Raw genomic sequence first — 13,003 nt, forward strand, 5'->3', positions numbered from 1 at the left:
GACACTCACCTGGGACCTGCCTGCTCCCCGTGGGACACGATGGGTGCCCCGCGCAGGCGCCCAGCTCCCACCCCGTGGCCCCAGTGGGATCCGCCACTCGCCATGGGGCTGCAAGCCTGGGCGGGGTGTGGGGCAGGAGGATGCTTTGGGGCGCAGGGTGCCTGGGCGCTCCGGGGCGCAGCGGGACAGGGCGGCCCGGGGCGGCGGGCCCTTTAAGTAGGCGGCGGCGGCACAATGGCCATTATCACTTTAGCTTTGGAAGTGACCCCCGGCCCGCTCCGCTTTCATCTGGGCCGGGGCCGCGGGGATGGCCCGCTTCCTGGCGGGGGAGGGGAGGGCGGGGGCCGGCGGGGAGGGGAGGGGCGGCCCGGGTCGGCCCGGCCCGGCCCGGCGCCGCACGCGGCCGCCCGCTCCCGGGGGTCACTGCGGGGCTGGCACCGGGGCGGCCGCGGCTCCGCGCCGCTTCCTGCCGCCGCCCTTAAAGGTGCGGGGCGGCCCAGGGTGCGGGCTGGGCGTGACTTGACCCGCGGAGTCAGGTGAGTGCGGAGCTGTGCCGGGCGCCGTCGGGGCCGCGGCTCCTCGCCATCGCTTCTAAACCCGCGGGCTGTCCCGCTGTGGCGGCACCACCCCGGGCGGGCGTCTGTTCCCGTTCTGCCCTCGGCCTCCGCTCGGCAGCTGCCCGGGCACCGGCGGCGTCTCCCCCGGCCTGGGGCTGTGTGTCCCTTTGTCTCCTGGCGAGGGGAGCGGCCGCCTGTGCTCCCACCCGGGGTGCGGGGCCGTCCCCGTCGCGGGGCGGCCGCACAGAGCCGCCTCCGCCGCCTTCGGGAGAGGCGTGAGCAGCCGCGGGTGCCCGGGGCTGGGGGTGTCTGTCAGGAGCCGCCCGCACGCGAGCGCTCAGTGCCCCCGCCCGAGGGGCGGACGAAGCCGGGCTTGGCTGCAGCGCTTCGGCCTAGGTTAAGGTGGGTCTGATGCTTTTCTCTCTCCCGGTGAGCGACGCCCCGTTTGTGAGCTTCGGTGGACGTGTGGATGCTGGCAGATGGAGCAGGCATCCTGCTGCCTTTGCTGCTCACCCCTGGAGCTCCTCCAGTGATATTTCTAGCCTAGACAGTTTCTGGTGACTACCACTTCTGTGCCCCTGCTGTACGGTCCGGCTGGTTCAAATATCCTTTTCTCAAATGAGAGCCTTTACCACTGGGGTGGCCTGAACCCATTGCTGGCGCTGGGAGGTGAGCCGCTTAATCCAGGTGGGCTGGCGTCTATGGACACCCCTGCTCCTGTGAAGTACCAGGAGTCCTGGGCAGTTGGGGCTAAAGTCTCCTGGATTCCTGCTGGTTGGGAGCATTTTTAGGACTGGCTGGGGGAACTTGCACTACTGGATGCCACTGGCCCATCAGTTTAGGTGAGGGAACGTGACCTGCAGCTGTTTCCTTATCTGTTACAATGCAAAAGTGGCCTGGTTAGGTAAAACCTTTATCAGCAGCGAAAAGCTCCCTTGGTTACTTCTTGGTGCTGAGGTGGTTTAGTGAACACTTGTCTATCGTGTTCAGCATGCATCCCTGGGGGTGTACAGGGAGAAGTATTCCCTTTGCATCAGGTCCTCTGTGCTGAGAGCTGCTGGGTTTGATCTGACCAGGAACCAAGCCCCCAGCTTGTCTGACTTCTGCTTCTGATTTACCCAAGCCCCTCTCCACCTGCCCCACGAGCTCCCTGCTGCTGATTCAGCTGTGGGTTCTGCCTTAGGATTGCTCTGGGCAGCAGGAGCTGACAGTGACATTGAAGCTGTGGATTTATTGAAGAAAAGGATTAATGGCCATTAAGCTACGCCTCCAGCTCTCCCTCTCTCTATCTCCCCCAGTCTATAAGAGAGTGGGAAATGGACAGAAATACCAGGGTTGTTGCTGATGCTCTCTTGCCTATGTCAACTATGTCCTCACCCTCTCCAGGGAGAAAAAAGTGTTTTACCTTTCTTGGCCCTTCTGGTGGGACAGTGCTCAGCAGACCTTGGCTGCTGCAAGGGGAGGTGTCTGGCCCCTAAAGCATTTGACAGACCACAGGGAGGGAGGACTTGGGCTCTGTCAGCCCTATAATTTGTCCTGTATTGTGCCTTTGTTTCAACTTCTCAAGCACATGTCACTCAACATAGGCTTAGTCAAAATTTCTATAAACCATGTATGTTTCTATAAACTGTAAATGTCTGCTAACTTCTAGGAAAATAGCAATGCAGACCTGACCTGAAGTGACAATTCCATACCTTCTCAGACCAGGATTTTAAGACTAGTTTATCTTCCCTGCTTCACAGCTGTGTGCATTCTCCTGTGTTTGTCTCTAGTAACTGATACTCTACAGCTGTGGGAGCAGCTGTAAGAACGTTCTGGTCTCTGACATGCAGGAGATTGTGGAGGAGTTTGGAGCAGGGGAAGGGATACAATTGGTGACTACCTGTGGTCTGATTAAAGGCAAGGGGTGGGGGTGGCAGCAGCAGCATGGAGGCTCCTTGTGATGAAGAGCTTGTATGTGTCTGTGTAATTCTGTGGCACCTCATGTGGTTTTGTCATGGCCAGGGGCCATAGATGTTGCAGCACTAATGACCATATCTGCAGCAGGGCTGAAAATTGGGAGAGTTCATGCAAGATATCTGCTTTACTGTAGAGCTGCTGCTTTTCCTGCCTCTGCTGTTCCTCATGTACCCACAGAGCTCTGAGTCCATAGTGATACCTGTGAAATGTTGAGAGAAGGTGAGCTCTGGCTGGGCTGTGAAGTGAGCAGGCTGCAAAGTGATGCTGTAGTGTTAGGCATGATATGAGAAAGAAGCTTAGGAGAAAATGGAGGAGATTTGGCTTCTTGAGTGAGGTGTTGTGGTTCCTGGAAGAAAACTGGCCCAAGAGGGAGAGATTAGGCTAGCTGGGGAGAGACCTGAGCTGGCTGACAGTGAAAGGATGCTGAAGAGAGCTGCACTGATGAAGCTGGAGCTAAGAGCCATGCAGCCTTCATGAAAGCCCCTGAAGTGGTGGGGACAGAACCGCATAGGAATCCAAAAGCTGGACAAAGAGTGCAGTGCAGGTTTGATCCTTTGTATTTCATGAATGGGAATTGATGGGCAGAGGGAGGTAGGACAGGACTGGGACCAGCTCAGGCAAGGAGGAGCAGTCTATAAAGACTCTGAAATACCCACTCAGTGCTTGCACTCTGTCTGTACTTTTGGGTTGCCTCCTGCCTGGCAGGTAGCTCGTCTAGGAGAAGCCCTCCTTTTGTGCCTTCTCCTTAGCTGGTGGTGTGTGTTGGCTGAGCAGCAAGTGACATCTAGTGTTGGCTCAGGCAGCAGTAGCCGTGGCTTGGACTGGCTTTGTCACTTCCATCCCAGGTTCTGAGACAGTTTTTGGTGCATGCAATGGGTGCAGCAGCAGTGCCATGCTCTGAGGGAGAGGGCAAGCTCCTTGCCCCTTCTTCTGTTGAGCTTGAACAGCTTGTGCCATGTGTGTCCATGGCCCCACCCAAGGTGATTCTGTCACAGGTCCTTTCCTGCGGAGATGACAAATGTTTTCCCTTTGAGACAAACTCCTCTCTCTGGGTGCTGGCAGGGGAGTAGTAAAATGGAAATGATGGAACTACTAGTGGGAGAGGTGGTTGTAGGGGTGATGCCAGGCCAAAGCCAGGTATGCAGTGGTAGGAGGTGACCTGGGTTCCCACCCCATGCGTGCAGTCGCTCCTTAGTTTCTCTTAGACAAGTGGAGGCTGTGTGCCATGTGTGCTGCCCACAGGAGGTCACTGGTGAGCAAGCTGAGCCCATATCCCACTCCCAGGTCTGCCTGGAGGACCGAATCTTGGAATGTGCATGGTGGCCTTTCCTCTGCTTTTTTCCCCCCATCCTGTCCTTTGGGCAGGAGCTAGACCTGGAGGCCAGGCTACTGCCAGTCTGGAGTGTGCACTTCATTTCCAGTGACTTCTTTCTTTTTGCTATCCTTCAGGATGATCCAGAGGCACCAGCTGGTGCAGTCTGTGCTGCAGGAGCTACAGGAAGCCACTGAATGCTTTGGTCTGGAGGGCCTCACCAGTGCTGCGTTGGAGGCAGAGAGGACCTTGTCATCTTTTTCCCTACCTGGCTATTGTGGGAGTCAGTTCCAAGAGGAGCTGGAGGTTGACCGGGTAGCCAGGAGCCTCTATCCTGAGGATGCCCCAAGTAACATGCTGCCTCTCGTTTGCAAAGGTGAGGGAAACCGCCTCTTTGAGGCTGCCAGTGTGCTGCTCTGGGGCAACCCCAGCCTCAGCCTGGAGCTGCAGGTGCGTACTGTAGTGGAGATGCTGCTGCACAAACAGTACTACTTAAATGGCATGATTGATTCCAAAGTGATGCTGCAGGCTGCCCGCTACTCCCTCTGCACTGAGGAGACCCCGGAGATGACCAGCCTCCCCATGGCTATTCTGGAAGCCATCTTTGATGCTGATATCAAAGCTACCTGTTTTCCTGGCACCTTTGCCAACATGTGGCATGTCTATGCTCTTGCCTCAGTACTGCAGTGTAACATCTACTCCATTTATCCCATGAGCAACTTGAAGATCCGACCCTATTTTAACCGGCTCATCCGGCCCAGGAAGTGTGGCCCACGAACCTCCACGCTACACATCATGTGGTCAGGACAGCAGCTCTCCCAGCAGGTCTTTAAAGCGCAGTACTTTGTGGCCGTGGTTGGCCTGGAGGAGCTGGAACCCACAATACCTTCACCAGAGCCTCCTGTCCAGCCCATGAAGACCCTTGAGCTGCTGAACAGTGACCCCCAGTTGACCTACTCCAACCTACGTGACCGCTACAGCATCACCAAGAGCACCTTCTACCGCTGGAAGCGCCAGTCCCGTGAACACCGGCAGAAAGCTGCTGCCAGGTTTGCAGCCAAACACTTCCTTCAGTCCTGCTTTCAGGAGGGCAATATAATCCCCCTCCAGCACTTTCGACAAATGTTTCCAGAAATCTCCCGATCCACATACTATGCCTGGAAGCATGAGATGCAGAGCATGGTCAGTGGTGATGCCTCTGCTCTGTCTGAGGCCCACAGGCTGCAGGAACTTCACAGGGTCATCCCAAAAAAGGCTGATCTGAATGAGCCAGCAAATCCACAGGGGAGCTTAAAATCCTCAAGTCCTTCCCTAGATCCCATTCAAGCAGGCATCTTTATGCAAGGAGCCAAATCCTACCTGGAGAAGTGCATTTCCATGAACACTCTGGTGCCTTACAGATGCTTCAAACGCAGCTTCCCTGGCATTTCCAGGTCCACTTACTATAACTGGCGAAGAAAAGCAATTAAGGAGAACCCCAACTTCAAACACCCCCAGTCACCCTTGGATAACCAGAAAACTCTAGCTATAGGAAAGCCATTGCTGCAGTTGAAGCCAAGCAGTGTGCCTGTTAGGAAGAGACGGAATGGAGACCGGCCAGCATCCAGGAGTCTCCTGCAGCTCCAGCCTTCTCTCTGCTGGAGAAAGCAGCTGCGAGATGTGGCCAGGAGGCAGGTTCAGCAATGGCAGCTGCCGTTCTGCAAGTACCGCCTGCGCTATCCATCTCTCTCCTCCACAGCCTACTGGTTTTGGAAGGGCAGTGGCCAAACGATTTGGCAGCATCGCTTGCCCTGGAGCAGCTCCAGCCTGCCATTGAACCGTGTGGCTTCCCTGGCATCTCCAAGAGCAGAGCCAGGCCTCAAACCGCAGTGCCATTTGGAGGTAGCCACCAAGCACATAGATAAGCCAGTGCCTGCCATGCCATGCAACACCACCATTTCAGGCTATGCCATGTCGGAGAGAGCCAACAGCCGGATGTTTGTGATGGATGTGATCGCCACTGCCCAGTTCAAGGCACAGGCCAAGCTGTTCCTGCAGCAGCGCTTTGAATCGAAGACCTTCCCAACCTACAAAGAGTTCAGTGCCCGCTTCCCACTCACGGCCCGTTCCACCTATTACATGTGGAAGCGTGCCCTGCATGATGGGCTGACATTGGTGGATGCCTGAGTGCCAGCTGCCTTGGCCACAGCTCCTCTGCTGATGTGCCCTTTGGCTCTCTGGTGAGGTGCCCAGATTGGGGCCTTGCTAATTTTTGTTCTGGTTTGGTTTTGTTTTGTTCCTAGTCTCTGGCTTTCTTTTTTGTGTGGTTCAATCAGGTGTGGAAGCATCCTCACAGTGCCTATTCCCAGAGGCTGGAGGAGTGGAAGGAGAAAGCATTGAGTATCCCAAGGGAGAGGGGCCAAGTAATTTTCCTCTCTTTGTGCTCAGAGGATGAGCAAGGGAGGTAGTACTGTGCCAGTGTCATGGGATGCTGCTGGGCCTTATGAGATGGAGGATGTGAAACTCTCTGCCCCAGGCAGTTGCTTGAATGAGCAATGTGAATGTGCAGGATGAGCATGGAGGTGCCTAGCATCTCATCAGTAAGCAGAGTAGTAGTAGCTCAGCTGTAGGTGAGGAGAGGTTTGGGGACGGCTCAGCTTTATGTTAGAAGCATCTTTGGTCTGGGTTTTTCCCAGATAAGGAGAATAAAAGCCTCACTTGGGATGAGTGAATCTGACTTTAAATACCTGCCTCTGGCTGCCCTGATCTTTCCTAGATGGAGCAGGGGCTGGTAGATGAGGGGACTTGTTTGTGTCCTCACTGTAATCTGTATGCTGGGAATGCTAAACTAGGAGTCAGTGTCTTTTGCAGGCTCTGGAGAAGCTGTCCCTGACCTTTCAGGTCTTGTAGCAATAACCTTTCACACAAACCTTTCTTCTCTCAGCTGGCAGCTGCCTTACATTTCTAGGGTCTCTGTTCCCTGATGTCTAGGAGAATGCAGAGAGACTGCAACTTGTGTGCCCAGTGTCCTTGCATCCCCTGTGCTGTGCTGCAAGCAACATGGACGCCTATATCTTGTAAGAAACCAAAGCAATAAAGACTCTTCCACTCCTAGTCCTGTGTGGTTTCTCACTCTCGCTGCATGATTTCTAGGCAAGGTTTTCCCCTCCCTCTCTGCTTTCTAAAACTGTCTAATGGGCAGAGAGAACCTGTGTACTCCTCAATCCCTGCTCCTGAGAAGGTACTCTTCCGCTTCTTGGTTCCTGGTGGGGAGTGTCTGCTGCTTGATGTCTCCTCTCTGGAGGCCTGGCTGGAGCTGTGCTCTCTGTGGTAAGAGCCTAAGGCTTGCTTTCCAGAACAGATGCAAGGCTGGAGATAACCCAGTGTGCAGAGCCCTGTGTGACAGCAGGGATGCAGGGACAATGTCTGAGATGTTGGTGGTCCTGCCCTGAAGTGGTGATGTACTGGGAGGCTGTTTGCACCTTTGCTGTGTGACCATCTTGAGGAGTAAGGCTGAGGAGGTCTCTGCGTGACTCCAAAAACCCTCATCCCCGTAGTGTGCGAGTTCTGTGGTGTCTGTCAGCATGGCTGTGCAGGACTAAGCTATAGTATGTCTAGGGCTGGCTGGTACCACCAAGGGTTGTGGTGACAGCTGCAGTACCTGGTCTTGCTTCCTAGGAAGCTGTCAAAGGTCAGAGCAACTTACACATGTGGGGGGAGAGATTCCCAAGATCTGCATTTTCAAGGTCAGCTCCTGAGGCTGGGTCAGCAGGACTGACTCTTGTCTTACTCTCAGGCCTTTGACAGGGTATTGTGAGCTTTGGTTACCATGTTAAGAGGAGATGCCATAAGACATGTGGTGTGTCAGTCCCAAATCCATCCCCCTGTTCTGCTCCGCCCCCTCCTCCCAAACTTGTTTGCAAATAACTTGTTTTTTTCTTAAGGTGTCTGGAACCTGTCACTGGCTGCTGCAGCCCAGTCCTGTTCCTGATATAGTCTGGCTTTACTCCCGGTGAGCCTCCTGGGGGGGGGGGGGGGGGGTGGCTATGCTAGAAGGTTCTGCTGAGCTTTCTTCTGCAGCAGCCTGCAGGAGGGAGGGGTGCTCAGGGTTGTCCTGTGGTGGGGCAGTCATGTTGAACCAGCATCTCGGGCATGTCTTAAGAAACCATTTAGCTTCTTGTCTTTGGTGATGGTGGGATCTCACCACCATCCACTCCAGCATGTCCTCTGTGGTCCCAGAGGAGGGTTCTGGGGCACTTGCTGCTTTGGGAAGGGAGGCACATAAGGAGCAGGGAGCTGCCAAGCAGTGCTGTGTGCTGCTGCAGAGAGCCCTGGGCTCTGTGTCAGGAAGTAATTGAAGTAATTAGCTGCCAGGGAGGACTCATCCATGAACTCCTCTAAGGGAGTGAGCTGGTAATTACTCCAGAAAGATTACCTGTGTTCCAAACTGCTGGAGGCTGGAGATAGCTGATTTCAGCAGCAGTGGCAGCAGCTGTGAAAACGGATGCAAGACCCCCAGAGTGTTTCCTGCCTTGCCTGAGACAAGGGGAGCAGCAGGGAGAGTGGGTTTTCTGATAGTGGGTGCCAACATGGGCCCTATTTGTGTGGCCATGAGGCCGGGGCAGGCTATGCCTGACAGTAGGGCTGGGGCATCCCTCAGCATGGCGCAGCACAAGGGATCAGCTGTTGCTGGGGGCAGGTGGGCATCAGGAGAGCCTGGGGGAGCCTTTGTGGTGTGGCCCAGGGCTCTGCAGGGTGAAGGAATGGCTTCTGCTTCACATCACCCAATTCTCCCTGAACTGGGAGTACTGCATGCATCACACCTGGCCAGTTGCAGGACGAATCTTTTCTGGGTACTGGGCTCCACAACCCTTTGCAAGACAATTTTTAGAAGCCCTGGTGAGATCTAGATGTAATGTTTTTCCTGCCCTTAGCTGGATGCCCGGATGGGGCATGATGGGGAAAATAATACTTATCTCCCTCCCTGTGCCTTGATGGGAGCAGGCCACCTTGGATCACTGCCAGTTGGCCACCTAAATGGTAGGTACTGGTGGCTGAGCAGAGCTTAAATGAGGTGGAAATTGTAGCACTTGATTTGTAAATGTCATGCTGCTCTCACACTGAGCTGGTGCAGGGAGATGAATTTGAGGCAGGCTCTGCTGCTCTGCAATCACACTGCCAGGCAGTGAATCTCTCCGCTTGCACCTGGGCAGTGGAGTTTAGCTCATGTGTCACCTAAACTCCTTCACAGACAGGTGCTTATAAATTCTGGCCCCAGAAAAGATGAAAATTAAAAGGTAACTGAAAAGCACATAGGAACCAGTCTTTCACTTACCTGTAATTTAGGGCTCTCCTCTGCCCTGCTACTAAGGCATCTCATTTGCATCCATGGGAAGAGTATAGAAGGTGGGCAGTGCAGTGCAGCAGAGCCTGCCCGGGTACTGTGGGAATAGTTGATTATGCCCAAGCAAAGCTTTGGGGCACTTAGATGGTACATGTTAGCCCAAGCATGGTTTTGCCTCCAGATTTTGCACAGGTGGCTTGTTTGTTGGTGCAAAGAACAATAGTATTGGTCTTAAAAGCACATCAAGGTGGCAAAAGGGTTGCATTTCACAGGATAGCTCCTGTGCTTTGCTGAGATCATCAGAGTGGAGAAGTAGCAGCAGCAGGAAGATAGAGAAGCCAGAGCCACCATTCAAAACTGCTCACGAGCATAGCAGCAATTCATTATCAAGAATATCTGTGTGGGGAGGGAAAAAAAGATGAGAAGAGGAAAAAAAGGGATTGTTTTTATCAGTCCCCTGTATAATTCCCTCCATAGATCCAGACTACAGGCAACTAGTGCTGCCAAGCCAATTCAGTTGTTCAAACAGAATCTGCTTCCTTCTGTGCCCCAGCAGTATTTGTGGGGAACCACTGCCTCTGTCCCAGCAGGTTACTCCAGCCACTGCCAGGTCCTGTTCCCTGTTCTTCTACCACCTGCTCTGCCTCCTTTTCATTAAAATTCATCTCATGTGCTGTGGCTGAAAATGTCTTCTGGAGTCCAGCTGTGGCCCATCACTGCCCTGCCATTATGCTTCATGAATACTTTTTTTGCTGAACCAATTACCCAAACATCAGATCTGCCTTTATCATGTTGGAGCAATGGCTCAGGCCTTTCCCCGGTTGCTGCCAGCTGAGGACCTCCTTGCCTGCTGCAGCAATTCCTCCTGGCAACACCTCATTGCATTTCCCTGCATTTCATCCCATCTCCACCACTCCTGCCTTCAAGGTAGCCCAGTTTCTCTACTCTTCTTTTGTACTTCAAACCCCTCCTAATTTGTCTCATTAGCAAATGACACTAAGGTACCTCTCTTTCCTATGCCAGCTTGCTAGTGAAAATATGGAAGATCAGTCCTCACATAGATCCTTCAGGGTTGTGCCCTCCAGCACAATTGACCTTCTAAAATATCAACAGCCCATTAAGACCTGTCTTAGCTTTCTTTGACCAGCCGCCACCTGACAACTCTCGGTGTGGTTCCATCCCAGCAGTCTGGCCAAGTTCCAGATGCAGTGTTCCCAGCCTTTCCTCTTCTAGAAAACAAGTAAGCTGATGGGTAAGGCTATTTTAGCACAGTCAACATCTGGAAAATAAATGCAGTTTTGGAGAAAGTACCCAGGTATGAGAGCACTTTAGGAAGCAAACTTTTTTCCTAGCCTAATACTGTCAAGAGTTTGGTGCCTATGTCTAGACTTTGATATACCATTTTGAGGATGCCATTTCAGCAGATATTGCACTTATATTTGCATTTCATTTCTCCTCCAGTCATCTTCCTTTACTGATCTCCCCATCCCTTTTCCATCACTTTAGTAACTGTAGTGCTGGGAAAGGTAGGAGAGCTGTAGCAGGATGGACACACACTCCTGCCGAATTCAGATGCTTGAGAACAAAGTTATGTCTTCATGGCTCTTCTGTAACTGTGTGAGTCTGGGCAGGGAGCCTGCCTGCCTGCCTGCCTTGGGCAGGAAGGACCCCTTGCCCTTTGGGCTGTCCCTCAGCTCTCTGTGCCAGGAGAAGGCAGCACTCTGTCAGCACTCTGACTTCTTTGAGAAACTGGGATTGATCCTGCCTGACATTGATTAAGCAACAAGATTTATTTAAAGATGAAGTCTGCAAATACTGAAAGGATTAAAAACTGATTAAGCATTGTGTCTCCAAAAGTAAAGGGAGCAATTGCAGGCTGGGGGCATTTCTGCTGGGAAGCCTTCAGAGGATGGGAGCAAGTTGAGCAGCCCTGCAGCCAGAAAAGCTCCCAGCTCCTGAGCAGAAATGAGCAGGAGTGGGGCAGGGTGGGGGAAGAAGAGAGGCTCTTCCACCACTGCCCCCATCTGATCCCATCTCACCCCACTCTCTGACATAGCTGGAGAGGCAGCACCAGCTTCTCTGCTCAGGGGAGCTTGGCCTGAGGGGAGATCCTGCTGATTTTGGGTGGGGAGACACAGGCCCTGTCTGGCCTAGGAACTCCTAAGTTGGGTGCTTCTGACACCTGTTAGTCTTGGGTCTCCAAAGCTTCTGAAGTACCACCAGTGAGAATATTTAAATTGCATCTTCAAGATACACCTACTAAAGGACATTTGTGGTCCACCTGCAAAGTCCTTCCTTGCTTCTGAGATCCAGCCCAGACATCAACTAAAGCAAAACCAGGGTCAGCTCAGAGGAGCAGCACGCCTGCAGATGTGGTCCCCAAATGTCCCTGTGCCTGGACACCACCAGGACTCGGAGTGGAACAGTGGAGAGAGGGCTGTATTGGGTACAGTCCCTTGGTACCACAAGGGATAGCTGAGCAGTGGAGGGTGATGCTAACACTCCCCTGTGTCACTCTCATTAACTAAGCCCTCCAGAGGCATCACAGCAAGCCTTGTCACTCACCAGTGACCATGGAGACAGCATATGCCTTTGTCCTCAGCAAGGTGTCCCCACCTAGTGCTCTGTCCCCTCTTGACACCACTTGTCCTCTTGCCCCGTGGGGGCAGCTTGACCCCAGCAGTGTGTGTGTTCTGGCACGTGTGGCTGCCAGAGTCTGGAAGAGTGAGCTGGTGCCTGCATGTGTGGTGAGAGGAGAGGTAATGAAGCTCCTGATTTCCCAGCATCTGATGCCTGCCTGAGTGATAGCTCTTAATTGGCTTCTCTCTCTAAAAATCCTCTCCCACCAGCCCCAGGAGAGATGACATTGCCACAGGCTGTGCCTCCTTATACTCTCTCGACTGCAGGCTGTTTCTGGGGAGCAAAGAGGAAAAGATAAACTAGGTGAAGAGATGCACTGCTGCATGATTTTTAAAGGTGGGGGGGTTGTTTGTTTTGAGTTTTTTGTTGTTGTTGGGTTTGGGTTTTTGTTTGGTTTGGTTTTTTTTGTTTTGTTTTTGGTTTTTAGGGGTTTTTTGTTTGTTTTGTTTTGTTCTTTCTGGGTGGTTTTTTTTTGTTGTTGTTTTTTGACAGAAATAAAAATTTGCCCTGTCTCAGATAATTAGCTGCTTCGTTACTGCATTACTGTGAAGGAAAAACACTCACTATGTTATTAAGTGAGCCAAAGGACTCACTCTGCTTTTATTTCCCCGTGTCTCTTTTCTCACCATCCTCCAGATGAGGAGGTGAAATAAAGGCATTTCTGCTCCACCAGCATGGTTGCAATCCCACCCCCCTGATGGGTGCTGGTGAGAAGAGCAGATGGTGGCTTTGCCTCTGCAAGGGGCTTTGTCCTCCCAGGGAGTGAGGGTGCCGGGACTGCAGCAGGAAGGACACCCCATATTGTGCTCTGGTGGTTTCCACATCACGCACCCTGGGGCTGACCCCAAAGAAGGGCAGGTTGGCTGGGGGTGTGTGGGAGGACCAGTGTCCTCGTGGATCCCATTGGCTGGGGACAGTGTCCCACAGGGGTTCTGAGTCCCCCACAAACCACACCAGTTTCTTTCCCCATTTGCTGTTCTCTCACCTCATCCCTGTGGGAAGAAGAGTGAGATCCAGCATGGCCACATGCCAGCTTCCCCCATCACTACTTCCCAGGTCCTATTTGTAGCCAGTGAGACGGTTTTGGCACACCACAGCACTTGCTGAGGGGCGAGCAGTAGCAGCAGAGCAGGTGACAGCTCAGATGTATTGATTGCTCCGATCTGTGCTGAAGTGCTGGTGCTTTTTTGCCTCAGCAGCTTTCTTCCTGGC

General features: G+C 53.2%; 1 protein-coding gene across 1 annotated transcript; it reads left to right on the plus strand.

Moving 5' to 3' along the window:
• The first annotated feature begins 524 nt into the window (after positions 1 to 524).
• On the plus strand, positions 525 to 7,759 carry VRTN (vertebrae development associated). Its single transcript, XM_066186902.1, has 2 exons — positions 525 to 536; positions 3,966 to 7,759. The coding sequence occupies exon 2, from the start codon at positions 3,967 to 3,969 to the stop codon at positions 5,992 to 5,994; it is 2,028 nt and encodes a 675-aa protein (XP_066042999.1). The 5' UTR covers positions 525 to 536; position 3,966; the 3' UTR covers positions 5,995 to 7,759.
• The last annotated feature ends 5,244 nt before the right edge of the window (positions 7,760 to 13,003 follow it).

Source organism: Chamaea fasciata, unplaced genomic scaffold (genome assembly GCF_029207755.1).
Source record: "Chamaea fasciata isolate MVZ Bird 193981 ecotype frontalis unplaced genomic scaffold, bChaFas1.0.hap1 SCAF_7, whole genome shotgun sequence".
Taxonomy (NCBI): Eukaryota; Metazoa; Chordata; class Aves; order Passeriformes; family Sylviidae; genus Chamaea; species Chamaea fasciata.

Coding starts and splice junctions, on each gene's coding strand:
- VRTN (XM_066186902.1), top strand. CDS start 3,967: ATGATCCAGAGGCACCAGCTGGTGCAGTCTGTGCTGCAGGAGCTACAG.